General features: G+C 44.7%; 1 protein-coding gene across 1 annotated transcript in view; it reads right to left on the bottom strand.

Moving 5' to 3' along the window:
* Positions 1–499: 499 nt before the first annotated feature.
* The window catches only part of NUMBL (NUMB like endocytic adaptor protein), a 268,204-nt gene continuing 242,614 nt past the window's right edge, over positions 500–26,089 (bottom strand). Inside the window, exons 6-10 of the mRNA XM_078660405.1 lie at positions 25,567–25,707; positions 22,781–22,997; positions 19,252–19,578; positions 12,528–12,689; positions 500–2,788 (exon numbers count right to left, since the gene is read on the bottom strand). Of these exons, the coding sequence (XP_078516531.1) occupies positions 2,082–2,788; positions 12,528–12,689; positions 19,252–19,578; positions 22,781–22,997; positions 25,567–25,707 (1,554 nt within the window). The 3' untranslated portion in view covers positions 500–2,081. The remainder of the gene's footprint in view (positions 2,789–12,527; positions 12,690–19,251; positions 19,579–22,780; positions 22,998–25,566; positions 25,708–26,089) is intronic.

Raw genomic sequence — 26,089 nt, 5'->3', positions numbered from 1 at the left:
CGTACCGAAGGGGGTAGATGGAGAGGGAACATTATCATAGTCGAAATATACAACTGGAACAATATCACATCCACAATAACGACTACCACTTTAATGTCAAAGTAAGCAGATGTGGATTTAAGAATAATAATAATAATATATATATATATATATATATATATATATATATATATATATATATATATATATATATATATATACACACACACCTTCAAGATAATGTGACACACACACACCCCACCTTAGGCTTAAAATGCAACAGAAGTACCCTAGGAAAAGGTGGATCACCATCTTTGCGAGTTATTCTCATTACTTTAAAAAGCAAAACTGGAGCTGCCTTTCCCCTTTAATGTCAAATTCTTCATCTTGTTGGCATAGCTTGTGGCCTACGTGTAAGCCATTCCAGTATTCCACGAACCCCACAACCAGATCAGACCTTTGGGTTAAGCACAACATGAATGCCACAAAGTAAACACTCTAGTTGCCTCCCCTTGCACACTGCCCTCGTAAACTGGCCACTGACCGAGATCAGGAGGTTTTGTGGGATAAGAACCAAACAATTTGGCTTGTTCTTAAGCAAGACCACAAACTACCTCCGTAAGCGCGGAAACTACCAGCGGAATATGGGGGACATACTTTAAATAAAAGATCATGTAATTGCGCCATAGGTTACCACCGAAAGATTCCATCTCAGTCCACAGCAGCCGAAGTACTTAGGCTGCGTTGGATCCTGGCCTTTTCTATGAAGGTTTTACCTTTAAAGCTCAAACCACAAGCATACAAACCCTAGCTGTACTATCACCATCCTGTGAAAATCATTTGGGGCTTTTGTGCAGAAAAGGAGGCGCCTTTGAGGCATCTCCTTTAAATGTAAAAAGGAGCCAAGCATGCAGAAAGCCCTCTGTCACATATGTGCTGAAGCTTGACAAAAAACTGTTAATGATGGCTGCCACAGAACTGGAGTCTATATTTTCTGAATTTCATGATTAACACGACATTAAGACAATGCTTTTACAAGGTCTTCCTGACGCTTCCTAACTTGTAGTGGAAATGTGGCCTCAAATTCAAGAGTGGCTGAAAGAGAAATTTACAGACCCTCAATGCCTAGTTTGAAAAAACAAACAAAAAACTATATTTTAAGGACTACATCTGGTATCCAAGGTGAACCGATCCTCTGATAAAAGAAGAAGGCCACTTGCCGTTTGTGTTTTCTAGACACTGTCACAATAACAAGTCCTTATTTGGAAGGGGGGGCTGAAAGTGCAGATATGTGTACGTCACATATCCATCAGGATCTCTCCAAAATCCCTAAGAGTTCCCTCGTCCATTGGCTCATCGGCTAAGCGGGCCGCTGTCAGTGGCAGTAGAAACTGCTAAAAGATTACATCCATCAAGCACATAGATTCGTACAATCAAATCACTGTCCAAGAGGCCACAATTCTTTTTCAAGTTTGGCAGTTGCATGTCCAGATTCCAACCTGGTTGGTCCCTAGCTCTTTCTGTCTCCATACTCCTAGGTAGACCTCTTAATTCCCACCACTAAACCAGAAGTTGCAGAATCCTCCCCACCCTGCACACTCAGGCAAATAGGTACATAAATTGCTGGTCTTCTGCAGACGCTTTAAGCTTTCTGGGTCATCATTTTCAAGTTGCTGCCATTTCAGAACTCTGTGTCCGTACACCGGCAAATCCTCTCAGCAGTCCTGACCATTCTGCATCCGACAGCCAGCATTGGCGGCCCTGCGCAGCAATTCAGCGCCTTTTATTTTTCAGGCCGTCTCAGATTGGTGCAATCAGATCCAAACCTTGTAGTCTGCATGATTCATGGATATGGAAACATGGTAGCCAACACTACCTCTACTTTTTTTGGTGCAGCGTATTTCATTGCCACCAGCTGTTCTGCTTCAGCTTTTCAATTTCATTCTGGCCGTCTGGTGTGTCTTTAAATACCTGTGGTCCTCTGCAGGGAAAGTCATAAATATCAGGTCCCACATCAAAAACAAAGTCCACAAGATCCACTGAGACTGTCAATGTCAGGAATGGGATGTGGGGGGAGGGGAATAAAGGGGAACCTGCCCCCATTATAGTTCAATTTCAAATGTTTTCTGTAGGTCATTGGAAAAGGGGTTTGCTGCCCTCTGGGACCTGGACTCCAAAGCTGCCCACTGTGCTTCGAACTGGTCGACCTCTTGCATGGTGGAGGGTCCCTTCAGCTGGTTGGGATCCGGCGGCCATGATGTGCCGTTGGCAGTGCCATTCGCTCGCGGCCTGGCTGTGCTGCTGGATTGTTGCATGGGGCTCGAATATTGACTGCCTGGCGTTGAGACAGGTGGATTGTGCACTAAGCCCTGAGGGTACGGACTGCTCTTGCTTGCCAAGTTTGATGACTGCATTTGAGTGGCAGTGCAGAACACGTTGGCCACCATTTGAGAGGGTGTGATGCCCACCACGGGGACACTTGGAGTGGGATAGGACATGCTGCTGGCCATGGTAGGGTTGTAGGTGGCCATGGGCATGTACGCGGGCTGCATGTGTTGTGCCATATACATACTGGCAGGTGTCGGAGCAGCATCATAGGCCATAGGGAAGGACTGCACGGTGGTGGGGATGGACATGGGCATAAGGAGCATCGGCTGTGGTTGGGGCTGTTGTTGCTGTTGCTGCGCCTTTGCTGATTTTGCTACTTCCTCCAACCATCGCTCTGCCTCGGAGGGCGTCCGTCTGTGTCCTGGTTGGAAGGTGGCGCTACCTGATGGCGTCATGCTGTGATCTCCATATGCTGCTGCCCCTAGAAGAAAAGAAAGAACACTGTATAACATATGCTGCAGACCATGAATTACATTCATTTCAGTCTATCCTCACTCAAACATCTCCCTCTATATGGACACATGAAACTTATCAATTAACAAACACTGCTTTTTCCAACATGGGTCATTTTTAATAATAAAGTGTTCAAAACCTATAATAGAAGCTAAAGTAAAAATAGTCATAGGTCATCAATCCATTATCAAGTGGTCTGTGTTCCAATACCCACTGTGGCATGGTTGGACAATGTCATAGCGGACTGCTTGCTCTTAATGGAGCAGCTAGCCCTGCTCCGGTACAATTTTTTTTGTTTTGTTTTCAAAAACCTTTATTGAGAAAAGTCAAGGCAGACACAGTACATCGTACAATAGCGCAGTGCAATATACAAAACAGAAAGCAGGTCAAGCACTCCATTATACATGGGTGTCAACTGTTAACCCAGTAAATAAACATGAAGAGAATGTCACAACTCTATCACAACAAGGTCCCTCCCTCATGGAAAAACACAGATAGAGCGGTGTCGGAAATGAAGGGCTAAGGAGAAAGGGGTGGATGCGCACACTGCAGGGGGGAAAGGCAGTCACTGACCAGCACCGGCGGCTACCATGGACCCAAGGCCGGCGGGGAGCGCGGGAGAGGCAGCGCCACTAGGGTGAGAACGGGAAAGAAGGTAGGTAATCAAAGGGGCCCAGATTTCAACAGGTCGGGACCTAGCAGGCATAAAATCCCAGAACTCCGAGTGTCTGGCACCGAGAGGCGTCCTCCAGCCAACTCTCAACCTTGGGAGCTGGCCTGCGACCCCAACACATGGCCACCCTACGCCTAGCAAGGACCAGCAGCATCGCGATCAGGCGGCGGGAGGCGTCGGGGCAGAACTTGACAAACCTGATAAGGCACAGAGGAGCATCGGGGTGCACTATCGCGCCGGTAATGTCAGAAATGGCAGAACACACCGCCCATCAAAACTCCGAGACCCTCGGGCAAAGCCAAGCAAGATGAGCGAAATCCACCGCAGGAGCGGCACAATGCACACAATTATCTCCGGGAGTGAGCCCGTGCCTGTGAAGCTGCACCGGGGTACGGTAAAGCCTATGCAAGTACTTGAAATGGATCAAACGAAGCCGGTAGTTTGGTGACAGCTTCTTCGTCTGATTACAACAATAGAGGCAGTCAGCTGGCGAGATGTCGGCGCCAAGATCAGTACCCCATGCCTCCCGAGCACGATCAGAGGAGATGGGGGCGGACACTAGAGTGAGGGCATATAGTTTGGTGACTAATTTCTGTGGGGACGAGGAGGTATAAATGAGATCCAGAGCTGGCATGTTGGCTGGGGGTTGAGGGAAAGTGGAGTGCAGCTTCCGGCACGTGGAACGTAGCTGGTAAAATAAGAGCGTCCTGTGTACCCGATGCGTCAGGGAGCGTAAAGAAGGTGTTCTCCGGGTAGAGGTCCGCCACAGTCGTCAGGCCCAAGCGCGCTGCACTCCTGGACATAATGGAGGCCTGAAGTGAAGGAAAATCCGGATGGTTAACTATGGGCACGGAGTTAGCAGAGAGCAAGGGGATGCCGGACAGCCGACGCAGGCCAGACCAGGCCCAACGAAGCGTCCCGACTGTGTCGATCTCGGCCCGAGGGCGCACCGCGGGCGCAAACAAAGCTGTGGTCAGAGGCCAGGGAGAAGCTACATCCGTCTCAACGGCGACGTGAGGCTGATGAGGGGTGGATCCAAAAATGCAGGAAACTGGCCTGAGCGCACAGTGCATACAGCTTGAAGTCAGGCGCGCCCATTCCGCCGGCAGACATGGGAAGAGTAAGGATATTGTAAGCTACTCTTGGTTGTTTACCCGCCCAGACCAATGAAATAATTAGGGAGTGTAATTTGCGGAAAAAATGAGCGGTGAGGGGGATGGGGATATTTAAAAACAAGTAGAGGAATTTTGGAAGGACAACCATTTTGGCGATTGCGATGCAGCCCGCCAATGACAGCAGGAGCTGGCTCCACCGTGGGATCTTGGATTCTAGCCAGTCTACCGCACAACCAAACTTCGATCTCCACAGTTCATCCAGATCCCTACTGAGCCAGATGCCCAGGTAGCGCGTGGGGCTGGAGGCCCATACGAATGGAAAATCAAGTGAGAATGGCACAGTGGCGTCAGTCAGTGGGAAAAGGACCGACTTGCTCCAGTTGACCTGGATGCCCGACAGCCCACTAAACTGAATGATCTCGCGGACAAGAGGACTAAGGTTCTCTTGGGGATAGCGGACGTAGAGCGTAATGTCGTCCGCATACATTGAGACGAGCAAGGAACGGGACGAGAAACCAATACCCCTTGCTCCCGTACAATTATCTGTCTTGAATAAAGAAAGCTTTAGGTGTCTATTGTTGAAAGACTGATTATACACAGTACCAGTACTTATAAAGGGTTTTGGGTCAATCTACTGCACATGGATGAATGTGTGTCTGTAACGCAACTGGTGCTCATGTACAATACTGAAAAAATAGACTTCGGCGAGCCGCAACGAAGAAAAGAAAGGCGTGGCTTGCCGAAGTTTATTTTTTCAAAATTGTAAGTTTTTACTAAGCAGCGCCACACAGACGGCATGCTGCAATGCTTATCAAAATCTTCCAATATTGCAAAAATTTACTTCGGCGAGTCGCGCCTTTCTTTTAATCAGCGCAGTTCACTACAGCTGATTCCTCCTCTTTTCTGTCTGCTCCGTCTCATCCGCTGCTACAGGAAGCAATGCAATAGGTCTCGCATTTGTGAGAGTTTAACCTATTGACATTGTAAATAACAATGCTTTATATTTATCTGTTTTAAAAACAAACACATAAATAAAATGCATTGTCCACAATGCCAATACCATAAACTCCTGCGAATGCGAGACCTATTGCATTGTAAATGCTTGTTTCTTCATCCCTGTTAAATTTCTTGCCATTTGTTTTACTGTGCCACACGCACTTCAAATAAGCCATTTTTCTCCTTTGAAATGTATGTTTATTGTGACAACAGATGTTATCAGCTTTTATGGTGACAACAGATGTTATCTGCTTCAAAATGCATTTTCACAAAAACACGACATTGGCACAATTGCTTTGTTTATGGGATAGGATTGTTGCCATATTCCTTTTTTTCCTTTTTTCATGCAAGGGCAGATTACTTCATTTGCTCAGAATCACATGGTGATGTGCTGAGATCTAACAAGCATTGGCAAGGCCAACAAGGATCTGTTTTGAGACTATTGGCACCTCCATTGCCTTTAGCTCACACTGTTCAGCATGAGCCTTGCCAACTTTGGCAATGATTTGTAGACATGCTGTATACCAGTGTGGCTGCTGTGCAGCATGCCAAAATGTAACAATAAAGAAAAGACTATGGTGCATCCAGCGCCAATGCACTTTAAAATGAAAAATAAACACATTAGCCCTGGCTGCATCATAACGCTTTTTTAAATTAGTTTTAGCCACACTGCAAAGCATCCATGCTGCAGTGCAGCATAGCAACAAAACATTGGCAAAGCCAATAGTTCTCATAGGCTAGACCTACTGGCTTTGTCAATGCTGGCTTATTTTGGTTAATGATGGAGAGCATCAACAAGAAGCATTGGCAAAGCCTGCAGATGAGACAGATTGGCTTTGTCTGTGCTTGCCATAACGGTTACAAGGAGGTTTACTTTTCAGAGAAGAGACTAAGATAGATTTCCTTTCAGGCAAACATGTGGGGCAGGCGAATTGTACGAGTGGGGGCTGTTCAGACCATGTTCAGGGGACCACAGAGCAGAGAAGGGGGTGCTGGCCCCCAACTGTAGTGGTTGAGGTCATTTGCTTCTGGTGTCCAGGAGTCTGTCCTACAATGGCTCTGCAAACTGGGCCAAGTACAAGCCTGCTTGAGCTTGACTCTTAGGGTAGTGAGGGAGAGCATTAACAGGTATAGGGTGGGGGGACGCAATTTCAGAACTTCAAAATCAGTGACACAATATCATCACTGTCTACCCATTGTTTTTTTTATTTTTTATGAAAGCACTTTCAGTCTCACAGCACTGCTAAAATCTACAAATTTCAGTCCCGTATACAGGGCAGTCATCCTGGTCATGATTCTTCCTTGTTGCACTACTTCCCGCTGATCCCCGCTCGAGTGATCTCCAACACAGTAGACCCTTGATCAGCTTGTCGCCTTCAGCAATAATGGAGCACAAATTAGGCTCAGTTGTGGAATCTGGTGCAACTCCTGTAAAACGCGCAACCAGTTCAAGGGTTTGCATGTTTTTACCCATGATGGTGTAATGGATACGAAGAAAGCCTCTGAGTCTTTCCATTTGAGTAGCCCAGATTCAGCAGCATTGTCTTCTGCTCGCAAGCAGAGTCCTGGGCAGTCCTTAAAAATTGCAAAAGAGATCGAGCACAAACAGCCGATGTCTCTTCTCATGTGGCCACAGAGGTTCAGCCCAGGTTCAATTAGCGGCCCTGGCGCCTCCGCCACGATTCTGATCGACCTCGCGAGATGGATGCAGCCCACTTCAGCTGTACGCCGATTTCAACGGAGGTATGGGTGCCAACTGGGCAGATAGGATTTTCCAGGCGGTTGCAGACCTGACGATTCTGATATGTTCTCGAAGACAGTTATAGCACATACCGGGCCGACACAATCACCATGACACTTGCAGCCCTGGCTGGACCTACATGCGCACCAAGATAGTTGCTACTTGTCCAGGCTGGTGGGTGAACAACCATTACAACGCAACTATTACAACGACATACCATTACCACGCAACTATTACAACGCAAGTCATTACAACAACTTGCGCTGGGGGTCGCTCTAGGATAGGAAATAGTTTAATTTACTATCCAACACCTTCCCTACTATCCACGGGGACTGGAGTTGGAATAGTAAATTAAACTACTCACTATCCAGCACCCCCAACGCAAGTCGTTGTAACGATTTGCGTTGTAAAACTTGCGTGGTAAAGGCATGCGTTGTGAAAGCATGCGTTGTAATGACATACATCCGGCTGGTGCATTCACATAGGCTTGTCCAAGTGAAACATTTTGAGGCTGGATATTCTAAGGGACATACAATAGCAAAATTATATTCCAGGTAAAAATGAAACCTCTTTCATTGCAGTCTTCTTCCAGTGGCCTTCCATTCTCTCTTTAATTTTGTGATAGAAGTACAATTCAGCAGAAACCACATTCTAGGGTCTCAAACTCTAGTATACTTAATGCTTTGCAAAGCGAATGGAGGAATTTGCATTTCACTCAACAACCTGCAGATAAAGGTGTTTTCTTTTTACTGAACTCAAAAGACTGACTCTGCTCCGCAGGATTCAAATGAATGAACTGCAGATTACATTGGTGCAAGCACATTCACCGACTGAGCGACTGCATTAGCTGAAGGCAGACATTAATTAGCCAGGTAAGCTACGGTTAGCCGGAGTATTATATAGTAAAGTCAATTTGAATACAACTGTCATCTTATTGAAAACAATAAACTGTGGTGTTCATGTTTCTTCATTCACCACACTGCAAAGCGCTGCCTTCCGGATCACGATAACCACACCTTTTGAGAAGGGGTTGAGGGGGGACTTACGATAAAATTAAAAAAAAACTTTCCAACCACACTCCCTGTACGGCGTTGCTTGCTGCCATGTACGCAAGTCCTTCAGAGCCTCACATGGGGTAGTAAGTGCTACAGAGCTTTAAGTGGGCCGGGTCCTGCCGAGCACCAGCAGTTTTAAAAGAAGGTGCTGAGACAGGTCCCTTTCGGGCTCTCCATTTTTGCCCTCATCCTCGGGGTGAAAAAAAAAATCTTAACTCTGCAGCAGTACCACCCCTCACTACCTCTGATATAACTTCAAAGAGGCTTGTTAAAGTTCTTTCAGTCTCACTATTTTAGAACCGAAGCATTTTCAATGTTCTATACAAGGAAGCCGTAGCTGTTGCTTATTTGTCTTATGCAACTAACAACCACTGGCAAAGCCAATAGTCCTAGCTTGTTGTAGGTGCAATGTTACCTGTTGTATTATATATATCTGGTTGCCAGGCGCGCAACACCCATTGGAATCAAAGGGCCTCAGCCCCCCCCCCCCACCAACCCCCTGTCGTGTGTGGCAGCCCGGGCTCAGACAGCTCCCGGGCAAACACACAGCTGCACCCCAGCACTTCACAGGTCTTTAAAAGACCGTGTGCATGTTAAAGAGGCTTTGTTGATGTTCACCCCTTCTAAGAGCCCCTGCAGCACCACTCTACCTACTGCTTAATGTTTCAGCCCCCCCGAAATTTTTTCTTAGCCCCCCCGAAATGTGGCTCTACTTGCGCCTCTGCTGGTTGCAATGACAGAAGCAGGAAAATACCAGTTAGGCGGTACACTATGCTAAGCACATATTTTTAGCTTGTGTATGTTTAAGCTACGCCCTTAATTACATCGACCACGCCCCTCTGAGAGACACCCAGTTTTTTTGTCCACTTAAAGCCCTGAAGTGCTATATAAATACATTCTGCTATACATTCAAATGTCAAGCAGTGATTTGCTTTCACGTCATGCGCCACACCTCCAGTGTTTTCTTTGCACTCGCTAATTGTAGCTTCACTTTCACCGGGAGCATGACCTGCCTACACGTACGTGCGTGCGTAAAAAAAGGGGCTGATGTGGACGCTTTCAGCTAGTCGAATGTGGGCTGCTCCAAAGATCAAAAAACTGACCTGTTTTTTTTACACAGCTTCATAATCGAAATGTTTGACAGTTTCTTTTAAATCTGTCCACATGGTGGCGCCAACCTCAAATTTATTTTGAGTCTCCTGAATGCAAGACAAAGACGGTACAAAAGTGGAACCGTTATTCAGGACCGATTATGAATGAATGAATGAATGAAGGGAATCTTGTATCGCGCAACTTAGCCCAAGGGCATCAAGGCGCCTAAGCAGGTCCAATAATATGTAGTTACCGAAGAAGTACTCTACAGATACGCTTCAGAAAAAAGCCAGGTTTTCAATGTTTTGCGAAACAGAGCAATCGACGGTTGCCCCAGGAGTTCGGGAGGAAGAGAGTTCCATAGCCTGGGTACCACCGAGGAAAATGCTCTGCCTCCCCATTTGGCTCTTACAAACTTGGGAACCTCAAGAAGATTTTTATTAGATGAGCGAAGGGTCGACTAGGAGAGTAGAGATGAATAAGTGACTTAACACCCACAACACCTGTGCCTTGAAGGGCCCCATAGGCAAGACAAAGAATCTTAAAAGAGATCCTGGACAGAATGGGAAGCCAATGTAGACTTCTCCGGGCTGCCGAGGCAAGTCTAGGAAGGTTTATCGACTGGTATTCTTCACTAATGTAATTCTCCCTTCCTGTACTACTAACAACGCTATTAAGGTGTGCCCATATCTAATACTGTCACAGCACTACCAGTGCTTATTTTATGCCTGTCAATGCAGGCGAGGGGAACAGTTAACTCATTTTTGGAACCAGACCTATTTTTCAACATCAGACTTTTGACCCAGAGCAAGAGAAAGAAAGGCAGACAAGGGAGAGAGGGGGAAGAGAAATATAGGAGAATACTTTGAACGCAGGGATGAAAAAACTTGCAACCGGACGATAAAGAGGCATGAAATGTAGGGTGGTGGAAGAAAGAGGAGTAAGATAGAATCAAGACTAAGCCCATTCTAAGTTTGGTGCAATTAAGCTAGGTTTGGTGAAATTCCGTTCAGCCGTTTTGGGGTTTTACCTGAGACATGCCTGGGCTGCTGCCTGCGAGATATTTTGTTAGCGGAAAAAATACAATTTTAAATTCCTTAGAGCCCCACACACTTCTCTCTGGTTGGCTTCATCGTCACTCTCATTAGCTTGATTCTCATCGGTCTGCATGTGCCAGTTTCACTTTCTCTTCCTGTGTTTATCCATTCAATGGAGCATAGACCAAGTACTGGTTAATTGCTTCATTAGTGTCTTTATGCCGCTCGTGCTCATTTAAAAGTAATTTTATTCTTCTTGCTTCTCCCATCGTCATTGCTTTAACGTCATTGTTGCTTACAGATTGTTGCGTGCACCTGTCCACCTTTTATAGTCCTTAACCCCCTACTTTCAATGTTGCTTGCCCTTTCGTTGTAGTTGTTTTTTGCATCTCCTGCTTCCCTACTGTTGTTTCCTTTCCTTCCTTGATTTTCTCTTCTCTTTTCTTCATTTCTGCTCCTTTTTTCCTTATGTTCTGCCTTTCATTTCCTGCACTGATTTTCCTACTTTCTTCCCTGCGCTTATTCACAATTTTCGAGCGAGAGTTGCTTTTCGTGTCTCAAAAAGCTTGGTTCATACCCTGGATGATTAGTCTACAGTAGTTGGCAGTTACAGTTTACTTTATAGATATGCCTGGTGAGTAATGAAGCAAGCAGCCCCATACAAGAAAATCTGTTATTATGAGAGGAGTTTCATGCAAATTTGTCAAACACCACAAAAATATTAGCAAATTAAAAAATGCATTTTCAATGGAAAGTCTGACCTAAACATAACTACAGAGGCCCTATCTATATATGGACAGAAATAGAAAAAGACTGAGAGAGAGATTGCTCAATTGATAGAAAATGAGTGTGAACGAGACAGGAATATAATAGGTAGAGAGCTGGAAGGAGGGAGGGACAACGGAGAGATATTTATAGTAATGGTGAAGATGCTATAATTAGACCCCTGCGGTGACTTCAGAACCTGAACTCTTAAGCTTCCCTAACATTTCACGGTAATGTCATAGCCTCAACTCCCCAGCTGCTCTCTGATTCCTACTATGATGTGACAGCCTAAACCGCTCGCTGAGGAGTCACAGACAACATTTTACTTAGATGTTTGCTGTGAGGTCATAGCCCTCCCTATATTCCTACTGTGGCATTATTTCCCTACTATAGTAGTAATATAGCCTTATATCCCCCGTAGCGGCCTATACCAGCCATTAAAGGCGTGCTTCAGCATATGTGAGGGCCTTTAACAGGGGAATGAAACTTTAATGCCAGTGTAGCCCCCTTACAGAGGGCTAGAAGGCTATTAGAAAATTCTGCCACTAGAGGGCAGAATGATCTAACAAATAAAACAAAGGCCTCATAGAACCTGAGGGAATTTCAATCTTCTCCGGCTCCGAGAGGCCTTTGTTTTAGCAACAGCTGCAAAGGACAACATTGGAATGTTGGAGCTCCGGACTTCTACCAGCCATTAGAAGCCCGGCACACTCCATTGTCTTCAAAAGGAGTTCCCAACATTCCAATGTTCTAATATAGTCTCAACTCTCCTAGTGCGCTCAAAACCAATCCACAACATTAACCCCTTTGCTGCTGCCGTCGGCCGTTGGACGTCGCGCAAGCTACCTGCCTGGTGCTGCGCACGTCCAACGGCCGACGCGGCCGCACCCGTTTCTTCGAACGTTCAGCTTCGAAGCAGCAAACGGGTTAAAGCAGGAACCAAGGAAAGAACTGAGCTACTGGGTAAGAAAAATATAAACACTTAAATACTAAAAGCAAAACTTTATTATACAGTAATTTCAAACTGTGAAAAAAAATAAAAATCAATAATAATTATGTAAACGCTGCAAAAAATAAAAAAAGTTAGAATTTCAATCACGGAATTGGCTAGACTGGCCCTTTCAAAATGTCCTATCTAGTTAATGTTCTCAGGCACACTAACCCTTACTGGGCACTCGAGGCAGGATGATCTCGCTATTGCAATAAGAAGGCGCTGTCAGCTCGCATACTTACCCTGTGCTGCGGGGGAGGACATGGTTGGTGTCATGGTGCCATTGGAGGTAGAGCTGGTGGCAAACGGATCATCCGAGGGCCTGGTGAAAGAGGTGTTGATCTGAGTGCAGAGCGCATTGATGCCGTCATTGTCATGGCAGCCAGTCGACTCCATTTCGGGCACTGGAAAAGGGAAAGATAGTGAGACAAGGTCTTAGGAGTCATGGACTATTTTAGCCTTTGCAGACAAATTATCCCCATAGCTTTGGCCTTATGCACCAACAACTAGGATTTATTGACTGAAGTATATATTTCCACTTTGGAGCAGCATTCGATTTTTACACCAGCCCTAAGCATCCTTTTATTTGACAGACTGAGCTATGGATTTAGGGCCATATGTATGAAGGCAATTTTGCGATCGCAAACGCTGAAATTCGCCGAATTTTGGCATTTGCGATCGCAAATCAGCAGTGTCCAATGTATGACACAAAACACCCCTCGCAAAATAAGGAATCGCAAATTTTGTGATTCCCTATTTTGCGATTGCATTTAAGGAATTGCAAATTGTGATTCCTTAAATGCAATGTAAGAAGCACAGAAAAAGTGCAATTTGGACTTAAGGAATCGCAAATTACCACCAACTTCAAGCTGGTGGTAATTTGCGATATCTTTGAAAAATGCACTTTTTTGCATTTTTCAAAGTGCCATGTGACTCACATACATGCCCTTAGGGCATGTACGTGCGCCCCATCTGCACCCATGCTCATTTGAGGGGTGCAACCCTGGCTCCCTTGAAATTGCATTCTCAATTTGCGATTCTCTAATTGAGAATCGCAAATGGAGAATGTCTTCCCATTCATTCCTATGGGCCTCTGGGTGCATTCAGTGCTATCTCCTATCCATACAGTGCTGGCCTAGTGTGACAACTGTGCAGAATCTAGTTTGGGCAAATATTCTTGTGCCAGAACAAGGCTTCTGCCCTGCGCAATCACCCAGACTGCACACTGGTGCAGCATATCAAGGCAGATTTGAGTGTCATAGCTAATCCCACTCCTTTCAGTGTGTACTGTGCTTTGCTGACTCAGTCCTTTGGAAGGGTTAGGGGCTTTTAATCCCGCTACCAGCATGCCCTGCCCCAAAGGCCTAACTTCATGGACGATCAGTGCTTCCCTTTGTCAGACTGTCCTGCTTGGGAGTAGATGTTGGTATTCAATGGGTCTACAGCTGGACATTGTCACAACTTACCCCCTGACTCAACAGGTCATCAGGGGAAACTGTGCATTCTCTCCGTATCACTTCATAAATTGGCCAAGAGATAAACCAAGATATGCAAGTATTTACTTTCCCAAGCTCTCTTCGAAAGACAGCACGCTGAGCTTTCTTATTAGGTTACAGACCTGAGACATGCAGGACATACATGGTGCTCTGTATTATCACTCTTGCCTATTTAAAGATGATTCAAACCTGAGACCAGAAAATTCCACACAGACTGCTGCTACAAAAGCATTAACCTCCCCAGCTTGCCTACATATATTGTACTCTGGACTTGCTAGCGATTCCTAGATGTTTGAAGCTGGTACTTTTAACTTCCTAAGTTATCTGAAAATGCAATGCAAATTGTGATAACAAGGCTAGGCCGCAAGAGCCTTACTGATTGATTTGTTTCTCCTTGTCGTCAATGCAAGGTTGTTTCTCCTTGTCGTCAATGCAAGGTGGGTATGTACTAACAGAGCATGAGCAGACAGTCACAGACTTTGCTTCTCGTGAACCGCCTAACTACTGAATCGGTCGCCATGCTGAGTTTCTCAAGTACATTTGTCCATTTGTAGCACTGCATCTCTTTTCACAACAGAACCGATCTTTCATCCCAGGAAGCGCTACAAATAGCCAGGATGTACCCGTGGCTGACACAGTTAATTTGTGAACAGTACGTCATTCACAGATCCATTTTTAGGTCTGACTTGGCAGCACAACTGTTGCCAGATGTGATCTAATCAAAAGAAGCGCTTTCAGCAGTATTGCATTGAGGAACTGTGGCTCTGCCTTGATGTTGGTTCACCTGAATACAGTTTGTAATTTGGCCCAATGCTTAATTTGAGCCGATGGTTTACGGTGCTCAGCACCAGCACTTAATTACCAACACCAGCACTTTTCATGAGTACCAGTTAAGGACACATTCATTTACGGGGAGATTAAGTGATTTGCACAGAATCACAGGATGTTGAGCTGACGCCGAGACTTGAAACCTGGTTCCCCAGCTCGGAAGTCGGCAGCTCTGGCCATTACCCCACATTCTCTCCCCACTTTCATAATTAGTAGTTGGTTCAGTTTTAGTCAGCGCAAACAGGAGGAATGGGCTGGTGAAAGCTGCCGCCGGGCGAGAGCCCTGGCACGTATTTCTTTTTTTTTTTTACAAATTACCCACTGATTTGGCCAAACCTGTGTGCTTCAGCAGAAAGAGGGTTACACAAAACAGTGGTCCCTATTTACGGACACAATAGTATGCAGAAGCAATAATCACACACTTGATAAGTGATGTGTCTTTTGTCCAGCCGGACAAGAAATTTATTTTTTGTTCAGAGAAGTATTTAAAAATGTGAGAACCATTAGATGCCAAGCGGGCACCATAGACCAAAACCCCATATGCAATATATGAATGCAATATTGGAAATGCAATGGTGTGTTCTAAACAATTTAAGTCTGTAATATTGACTACAAATACACAGGCGTATTTGTGCTTTGCCCTTTTGGCCACCAGTTCCGTTGTTTTGTCTTGAATGTTAAGGGTCACGGCTGTGCCCGCTTGGCATCTAATGGTTCTCAAATTTTTAAATACTTCTCTGAACAAAAAATAAATTTCTTGTCCGGCTGGACAAAAGACACATCACTTATCAAGTGTGTGATTATTGCTTCTGCATACTATTGTGTCTGTAAATAGGGACCACTGTTTTGTGTAACATGATACTGCCCAAGGTCCCTATGGCATACCTTTTGGGTTCCCTTGTCTTTGTGTAAAAGTCAGCAGAAAGAGTGCTTACACTCCAAACAGCAGTGATAATTTATTTAACAAGCTGTGTGAGCTGTGGCTCTGTATCAATTCAAGCGATTGTGTTACAACAGGACCTTGGCCCAAAGACCAGGAGGTCACACACAAGCCACTGTAGTTCTTCTCCTGACAGCAGCAGGCAGGAAAGTGTTGCTCTATTGCAGTCCCAGCCTCCTCCCCGTTCCCTTTCCATCATGAACTCCACACATACCTTAACATGGCACTCCTTGAGGGAATGGAGTTTTTCTTTTTAATTCCTAGATAAATAGTCTATGGGCTGGAGAAGCATGCACATAGAGGCTTTGTTAAGCTCCTTGGATCCTCTTAGCTTATTCCTCTCTCTACATTCCTGCCCAAGGTCCTGGCAGGCGTTACCTTCTCAGTTTTTGACATGCAGAGTCATTACATCAAGGTGAGACCATCAAGAGTACCTTAACATCACAGTGTTTTATTTTTTATTTTTTTACATCTGTGGTGACTTTACTTTGGAGGTGCATTTCTAATTATTATTTCTAGCTACATACAGTTAAATTCCAAAATGTTAATTTAGATTATATATATATATATATATATATATATATATATATATATATACACACACACACACACACACACACACATATATATATATATATATATATATATATATATATATATATATATTAGCATTTATTTTTTAACATTACAATATAATTAAACGCAATTTACTTCAAATGCAATTTTTTGCACCTTAAATTAAATGTATCTAGTATGCTGAGATTTAAAATTACTCTTCTCTGAACCCTATAACCCCCTTGCTGCCCCGAAATGTCACACCTCCCTGAACACTACAAAGTGTGAACCCTAAAAACCACTTGCTACGACTTAAAGCTACCCTTTCCTGCACCTGAAAACTAACTAACTCTTAATGCTACCCATCCTCAAACCTTAAACACCGCCAACTACACCGTAAATGCCAGTCTGCATTGTTATTGGATGAGGCAATGTCGGAATTTGTCGGAATACAATACACCTAGGGCCTGATTTAGAGTTTGATGGATGGGTAATTAATGATAACTAATGCCATCAACGAAATCAGCCCCCAGCTCAGCAGCATTCCATAACGCCCGGTAGCCAGTCCAGCCCTGATGCTGGGCAATTCTTTGCAGATGATCAGTGTTCAAATCCCTGCCTAGCAGCAATGGTCTTGGATGCTGCTTACAAAATTACAAGACATTATGTAAAAACTTGTGGTATATCAGTTAGAATCATAGCTTCAAGGGCAGTATAACTATGTTAGGCTTCTGGTGTCCCGCATCCGTTTTCAAGGCTTTCAATTTTTCACTTGTGCCTAAAATACTTAACTTTACAGAGGCAAAACCAATGGTGCGGTGCCTGGTGGCTGCTCGGAACTCCGGGTATCCTGACTTAACCCCTTGGGCGTGGCCGCGATTCTGCGCCTGTGCGGCCGTTTTAATGAGTGGGCGGGTTCATGACTGCCCCCAGCCGTCATCAGCACACGCCCACCGTGATGCATGACGGACGGGGGCCGTCATCAGCATGGAAGGGGTTAAACCCTTTGAGTTTAGCCCAGGCTTACAGCACTCCACACGTTACTGGCCTATCAGGTAAAAAAGACTCTGAATGTCATCTAACCACCAGGATAACCCCTAATGGCCTCCCCATGCACCTTCCAGATGCAGACGTTGTACATAATTCTCCTGACCTTTGAGGGTCAACACTCTGCAGTTTCTGCTTTCCTTGAGTTTACACTTGATAACCATAATGCAGTATATCTAGGAATGATAAAACTTGTATTCATCTTTAGAATGAGACCGCCAGAATCTTCATCTCAGAGCATCGATTCAGCAGTCTCCGCCTTCTGCTATAGCTCTTTGGCTACCTATTCTCCATTTTTTCCAAAATTCTGTATATGGACCATTGTTCAGTCTCCTAAAACACCTGCTTTTTTGTTTAGTCCACTGATTCCCGCACTCCTATCAGACCAGTCCGAGCTCAGTGAGCCTCAAACCTTAGCTGGGGGGGATTCCGTGGTTCTAAAGCTGTAGATCAGAAGGACCCCTTCTCTTATCTGCCTCCTTGTTGGAACAGTGTCTCTCAACCTCTAAAATTCCTATAACTACATACCTCTAAGAAAGTAGATCAAAACCCACTTTAATTAATCTGTAATCCTCGTTTTCATCTGCTCTTCTGTGACACTCCAACCTTACTAGCACCAAGAAACCCTCGAGTGAACAAATGCTTGATAAAACTTCACTAACATGATAGCGTGTAGGCCTGGACGGAGTTGGAACTCTTCAAAGAGACCAAAAACTCTGCCATGCAACGCAGAGTTCCGCAAGCGGCGGAGTGCGTTACGTTATGCTGTTAGCGCTTATTTTTTAGTGCCTGGTGTTTTTCCTGAGCCGTAAAATCAGCACAAACGGCACTGTGCAAGAGGGCGCTGCTTCTTTCTACTGCTCAAGTAGATATTCTATTCCGTGGTTCTAAAGCTGTAGATCAGAAGGACCCCTTCTCTTATCTGCCTCCTTGTTGGAACAGTGTCTCTCAACCTCCAAAATTCCTATAACTACATACCTCTAAGAAAGTAGATCAAAACCCACTTTAATCTGTAATCCTCGTTTTCATCTGCTCTTCTGTGACATTCCAACCTTACTAGCACCAAGAAACCCTCGAGTAAACAAATGCTTGATAAAACTTCACTAACATGTTAGCGTGTAGGCCTGGACGGAGTTGGAACTCTTCAAAGAGACCAAAAACTCTGCCATGCTACGCAGAGTTCCGCAAGCGGCGGAGTGCGTTACGTTATGCTGTTAGCGCTTATTTTTTAGTGCCGGGTGTTTTTCCTGAGCCGTAAAATCAGCACAAATGGCACTGTGCAAGAGGGCGCTGCTTCTTTCTACTGCTCAAGTAGATATTCTATTTGAGCGGCAGCTTCCTCAGTACAAACGGAAGGTTTCTCAATGCAAGCAGTAGCAACCATCCATGAGCACCTGTGTAAAGAAATATGTCCGGGAGGTGGTCCGGTGTAAGATTTACCTCGCTCCCCAACTTAACACCGGCGAGCGCGAGCAAGGAATTTTTTGGAACTCCGCACGCTATGCAGAGCGCAGTATGAGGAAAATCTCTGCGAGAAGAGTGGAATTTCACACCCAGGCCTACCAGCATGTTGATCTCTAAATCTGCTATTAGTCTCCAACATACACAGCTCAAGCTCACGTCAACCACCCCCAGCCATCTCCAGGCCAATTGCAGCAAAACCACAACTTTGTACATTGATCTCCAGCCTAGAAACAGCAACTCACCCTATTCCAGTAGAAATCAGACATATTAAATCAAGCCTAGACACAAACCTACCTCTGTACATGGTGATCTCTATGTTAGACATGTCAAGCCTAGACTAGTGCCCGACTCAAATCTCTCGATTATTTTTCCTTCTAGATACAGCAAGCCTGGTCTCGACTGGGCACAATATAGACACAAGCTTACCTCCATCCTTTGTACATTTTTCTAGGCCAACACTCACTAAAACTCACCAATCTCTAACCAAGGTGCAGAAAATCAAGCTCAGCAATTGGAAAGTAATGCAAATTGTTGAGTTAGACCTGTTATAGCTCTATTAGTTTCAAATTCTAGTTATGTTTCTTGTGGTGTTAGAGATCAAACCATTTTAAGAGATGCATGCTTTGAAGGCCTCACCTGGGTTTTTCACTTGAAAGTCTGTTTTGCGCTGCAGGGTGGAGGGCAGCTCATTGAGTCGCAGAGAGAGCTGGCGTTTAAAGGGAGAATTCTTCTGGCTCAGGGCTGGGAAGCCACGAAAGGAACCCTGCCTCACTAGCTGCTCGATGGGTGCATGCCTCCGAGGGATGGCGTGCTGGTACCGGCCGTCATTCTTGTCCACAGGTGTTGTAGCACTTTGTGTTGGGGAAACATTTCCAGGTTGGGTAGAGACTCCTTGCATTGGTACCGATGCCGTCTCTGCTGCAACCACAGCCGCTGCCGCTGCTGCCGCCGCTGCAGCTTCAGCTATAAAACGCACAAACAAGAATCCATGAGCAGGACAGCAAACAAACTATTTTTGAAAATGGTGCAATTTTTAAATGTCCCACAAATTTGGTCATTTAAAAAAAAAACAATATATAATTTGACACAAATTTGGTCATTAAAAAAAACAAAATATAATTCGACATCAGTGCGATTCAGTGGCAACCCCAACTATACAGAGATGTCAGAAAGTAGCATAATACTTTTGGTTAATGGCAATTAATTCCATTTATTTGGAATGTCAAAATATGATTCGGGCGATTTGTTTTTTTATGATTGCAATTTTATATCGGGCAGGGCCTGAATCACAAAGATACATTTACACGTGTAGATTTACTCCTACGTTAATATACTGCTGCACTCGGTTCCAAGTTAACACTTTTTTGCTATTCACCATTTACGAGTATAGATTTACACCTAGGCGCAGAATTAAATGTTTCCATCTCCTGAAATCAGGGGGTGGAGTTAGCAAGGCAGAATTATGAGTAAAAAGTTACTAGTTTTCACACGTTGGCAGAGATTTCCTTGTGGTAAAGTACAGGGAAAAATAATACCATATACCAAATATGAAATATATATATTGAATACTTTAATGTATAACTTATTTGAAAAATAATGTAAAATAATTATCAACCTATAACTAATAACATAAAATGTTAGAGCATTATCTCATCAAATGAAATATGTATATATTAATCACATTTTTTTCAACATTTAAAAAAAACATCCTCACTAGTATTTTACTATTGAATTAATTAGTAACTTTAATTAAAACCGTGTCATATTTGTACACAATTTGAATTTTTTATTAAAAGGTTAATATTTGTTTAGATAGGTAAATATTAATTTTGAAAATAATCTACCTTGACCTAAGGGTAAAAGTGCTGCACTCCGCCTGTACGAAGCTATGAGACTTCGAAAATTCCCCATTGCTATGGAACGTGATGTCCTACTGCTTACATTTCGGAAACTAGAGGTTGTTAACCCCTTCCATGCTGCCTCGCTGGTGCTGCCGTCGGCCAATGGCCGACGCGGCCCGCCCATTTTGCGGAAGTGCTGCACTTCCGCAAAATCGCGGGCTCAGTAGAGGGGTTAAACATTGCTCCATCATAACCACGTCTTCCTCACTCGGACAGCCGTGTTCCCCGCCCGCTTCTGGAACACAACCGGTCTCCGCCTCTACCCACTGTCATTTCCAGCTACTCTCTTTGGACACGTGCTAACGTCCACCCTACCTTAGAGACTCAGAACCCAACTAGAAAATAGCCCGCCTCTAACTATCAGATTTACGCTGCACCACATTACCATCTCTTCAGACTGCTACATCATGCCACACCCAAGAGGATTCTACATAGTCTACCGAATCAACCACCTTCTCTTGCCAGCCTACCTTCTCCCCTTCAGTCCCCCCACCTTAGCTTTCCTGTACCTTTCCATTTCTTCCCCCACCCTGTTCCATAGGATATATCCGTCTTCTCAAATACACTATCAGTGAACAACCACTTTGCATAGCGACTGTTTAAATTGTCCTCTGTTGTTACTATTTATCAAAAGCATTTAAAAAAGAATCCTAAAATAATTAAATTTTAAGTTAATCTAACTTTTTTATACTATAAAACAATTATGTATCATTTCAAAGTCGAACATTTTTTCATTATTTCCTATGATGTGATGTGTTAAGTCCAGGCCCTCATTATTTTCTATCAGGGTAAGCTGCAGTACCTGCCAATGGCCATTTGTGGTACTAGATTTATTTCCAAACCGAGCTGCAGTACAGTTACAACTGTTTTGGGACCTTTATGGCTATAGTAACTTTAGAAATTACGTTTGTAAACAGCAGTGGGTTGACTCTTTTGTGGGTGGGTGTCAGTATTCGTCTGTTTCTCCATAAACTTCTCCTTATCCCTCTCCTAATCCCCAACCCATTTAGGAGTTAGCATTCCTCATTTTCCAGCCACTTCCCCGGTCCCTCCCACATTTACTACTAAAAGTATTCCACCATGCACTGAGATCTCCCCACATGTGGCAGATACACCTACACAGACGAAACCAGTGCAGCGGAGGTCTCTGCACATAGGTTAGTGAATAGCATTTTGTAGTACGTGAGTAGTACTCTGTGGCGTAACAAACCTTGAGGGGGGCCCCCCTGCAGGGTAAGTGAAGGGGCCCCCTCCGGACTCAATCTAGAGCTCCCCAGCAGAAGTGCGGTGCTGATGGGGCCCTCTGGAGGGGGTAGGACCCCCCGCACCGTGGGGGCTGCAGGGGCCTGTGTTACGCCCCTGGTAGTACTAGTCTTGTACCATTCACATACTACAAAATGCAGTTTGTGAATCTGACTAGTTCACTCATAATCGAGATCAGTGACATTTCAACAAGAGAAATACTGTGTCGAAAGAACAATGAAAAGTGTTTTCAAATGAGATTTCCCAACAATGAAAATAAAACACTGAAAGCGCAGAGGGAAATCAGTCACACAGTCCTCTGCGGCACCGAACATACACCTGGATCAGGTAGACCACCGAGAACTTCCAGCCTGCTTGATCCGCTCACGCTCACGCTTCAGCTCAGCTTATTCCCTGCACACCAGCCTTTACCACTGGTCAAACTTGAATCCAAATTCACATTCCATCCACTCCAGGCTCACACCTTGGCCTTCACATAATAATGTTACAAACTCATTCATCCCTCGTGACACTCTGGCATAACTCACTTCTGAACCATGACATTTTACCCCCACATCCTGGCTAAAGCCCCTCCTTGGCAGTCTGCTTCGCTCATAAGGCGGGGCACCAGACTCAGAGACTGATTTAGACTTTGGTGGATGAGTTACTCTGTTGCAAACATGACAGATATCTTGTTCGCCATATTATAAATGTGTTATGTTCTATGGCACCTATAATAGGGTGGACATAAGATCCATCACATTTGTGACGCGGTAATCAGACAAACTCTAAATCAGGCCCTAGTCTAACTGCTTCATAAAAGATAATTCTGTAATCCCAACTTCTCGCCTCTCCATGCTTCTTAGATATTGAGCTCATGTCTGATGTTAAGTTCTGAAAGGATTGCGGTCGGAGGGCAAATATATCGGTAAGTATAGCATTTAGCGACAGTTTATAATACCATATTACAAGATGACCTGTTCTGTATCCCAAGGAGGTCCAAGTCCGGTAATTCCCCTTACCTTTGTTTTTGCTCTTCTTCTTATCCTGCAGCTGCCGCATCACCTCCTCCCGCTCCGCTTGCTGGGAGGCAGACGTCACGCGAAAAGAGCCCTCGCGGGCAAAGCTGGTGCGGCTGGCGTCAAAAGAGGCGGTGACACCGCACTCCTTCTCCCGCTTCTGCTTGCGTTCCAGGCAGGCAGCAAAAGCGCAGCCCACAGCATGGCTCAGCCTCTCCCCCTGCAGATCAAAAATCAATAGTCATTAGCCTGATGCGGGTGCCAAGACTTATCTAGCAACGCCACTCAGCCGCTGGACTTTAGACATCTTAGGGCGGATGCACACCTTTTTCGGGACCATCATTAAATGCAGAAATAATAAGCATTCTTCAAAGAGAATTGCTAAGCAAGCTACCACATCTGTGAAGCAATATTTGATCAGACACAATAGTAAAATCTCATCCGACTGTCAACACTCCATTGATCCCCTAGTTAGTCCAGCGCTTTACATAGACACCTGTACATTGGGTAAAACTGGCTAGGAAGAGATCTAAGCTCACAGAAAGAGCATCTTCATGCTGTCTTCCATTGGCCTATAAAAAAGACACAAACTCCAGGGAGACTAGCCAGAATTATCCCAAAGTTTCCTGTGTCTCAAACTTCATTAGAACAGCTGTGATTAAACATTTGCAAGAGAAATGCCTTTCAAGCTAGAATGACAACAAAAAGAACAAGCAGTCTGGAGGCTGAGCAAAACAAAAAAAAGTAACATAAAGAGATGATCAGAACAGAGGAATACGAAGAAATGCCCATAGAGTTTGGAACATACCACATTTCTGTGGATTGTACAGTCTCTTGTTCAGGATTTAGTGGCTGGGTCTAATCGGAGGTGCAGTAGTGGGCAAAAACAAGATGGATTGGAATGCTACTCCGTGTGATTGCCAGTGGTTGTAATATTTGCATGATTTCCTTCCGTCACCTTTTGTGTGCAAGATCTGGGTCATAAAATCTCCAAACGCTTGGCCACGAATTTATTTATACATCAAAGCATATGATATTTCCTACTCTCAGAGGGCTCATTCGCTACCACAAAAAATAAAACTGTTTGATTGTATTGTATCTTCTCGAGCACGGATTTGTATCCAGTTAAGAGCGGGAAGGGCAATGTAAATAGCCAAGTTATTTCAAATGTAGCCGTTAGTACCAGCATTGCGATTCTAAGTTCAGAAATTACATGATTTAATATCACAAACTCACTTCTATTTTTTTATTTTTTTATTATTGTGAACTTGCTCATGTATATCCTTTTCCCTCTTGTGAAATATTACTTAGTTTGGTGCAATATCACGAAGGAGCAAGGCTGCCCCACAGGCAGGGAGCAGGCGTTCAAGGACAGGAATGCCATGTAAATTGGTGTATTGACACACTCTTCCAAGGTGCATTCCCACCCTGAATACAGTCAGAGCTATAATCCTATCAGGGATAGTGCACCGATAATCACTTCCCAACACCAATTCAAAGTTTGGATTAAAAAGGTTTACTTTATTGTTCTGTTAAATCTAATTCTATAAGTAATGGATCCTCTATTTCCTACCCCAGAGGCCCATCTAGATCTATGCAAAACCAATACCACACAAAGGTATATGACTTCTTAAAGTCAGGTAGAGTCTATAAAACATCTACAGGTGATGGGAAGAAAAAAGGCATAGCAAGTAATGCACAGATCAGGTAAAAAGGCCACCCTTTGGGACTGAATACACAGGACGAGCACAAACCTCGATGTCTTGACAATCAGATGGAAAACAAGCATTTGCAACCCCACAGGTGTCGCTTTCCTGGCCTATTGGCTTTGCCAATGCTTTTTAATAATACAGTGCAACATCGTCACACCTACGGAATGGCATGGGCACCATGTTTGCCACCTGGAGCAGCCCAACAGCAAAAAGCAACTGCAGGGCCCTTCAAAACATAAAAAAATTCATATTTAAAGGACTTGGAGGCTGTGGGTACAACAAAGGAGTTGGCGGAGGAAGAAAAGGACAAGCTTTAGGCAGGTGGGTGGGGTGAGAGGAATAAATGGCAAAAAAGCAGGCTAGGGAAAGGAATGGGCAGAGTAGGGCGGAGGGAGCAACACGTGTGTGTTAATGGTAATGACAGAAACAGCACATGAGGGAGACAGCAAGAATGGAGCGAAGACAGCAATGCCAGGAGCGCGGGGCAGGTATTCAGGGACAGACTGGGAACCAAAACCGGCACTGGCAAAGTGGTCGGCCAGCCCCCGGGGGTTTGGGGGTGTGGCCGAGCTGTTTGGCAGGGCCGGTTTCGGACAATTTTGTTACGGGGGACGATTTTGCAGCTATGCTGCAAAAACAGCCCTGTAACAACCAGCCCCCACCATGGTGGCCCACCGGGGAAATGCCTAGTGCCCACTATGGCCATTCCAGTCCTGCAGGCATTGGAGAGGACGCAGCAGTACACCAAGGAGTAAGAAAACACATGCACTCTCATGGAGTGCTCAGAGCAAAAGGACATAATAGTTCCCTGAGTGCGAGGAGTGCAAAGTTACAACTCATCCAATCAAAAGTGTGGCAAAGAAGCTATGTTCCATGGGAGGGACAAACAAAAGAAGAAGAAGAAAAGCTATCGAATAAGAAGCAAGCAAAAAAGAGTGGCAAGAAAGCCAACCAGTAGTAAGCAAGCATGGCTCGCAATAGGTCTTTTGCAGACAGACAGCTAAAGGCTGCCTGTTGGTGAGAATAAAACACAGTACACCTACAGAGGTTTGTCAAACTTGCAGAGAAAATACTCACAGAGTCCTTCAGAGCCATGAAGCAGTGACAGATCCAACGTCGGGTGGTCCCGTCCCGGCAGATGTAGGAGAAGGCCTTGTCAAAGTTCCGGTCTGGTGCACAGAAGGACACTTTCTCAATGGTCTGGTCCACTATCAGATCCTGAAAAAGTCAGATCCTTACATCAGAAGATTACTTTCAGAGATTTGAGTTTGTCTGTGCTTGAAAGTGAGTCTAGACCTTCCTGGAATTACCAACATTGTCAGCTACAAGATGAGCAGCCAGGAAAATGTATTGAGTCAGCGAACCACATGTAAGTTTCCCGGTCCCTTCAGAAGCCCATGCTTGCTTCTCATATGAATACAGTTAGGCAGCCCAGCAACAAATGGAAAGAAAATAGACAATTCTGGCCAACATTGTCTGTGGTAAGATCCAGATGACTTCTGCACATCCTAATTAAGGCAGTGATTTCATCATATGGCTTCCTGCCCAGAGCAACGGGAAAAAATAGGAACACAATTTGGCCACTGGATGAACTCACCCA

Source organism: Lissotriton helveticus, chromosome 9, assembly GCF_964261635.1.
Source record: "Lissotriton helveticus chromosome 9, aLisHel1.1, whole genome shotgun sequence".
NCBI classification, from domain to species: Eukaryota; Metazoa; Chordata; class Amphibia; order Caudata; family Salamandridae; genus Lissotriton; species Lissotriton helveticus.
Note: the sequence above shows the minus strand (reverse complement) of the source record. Positions and strands in the feature narration are given on the sequence as shown.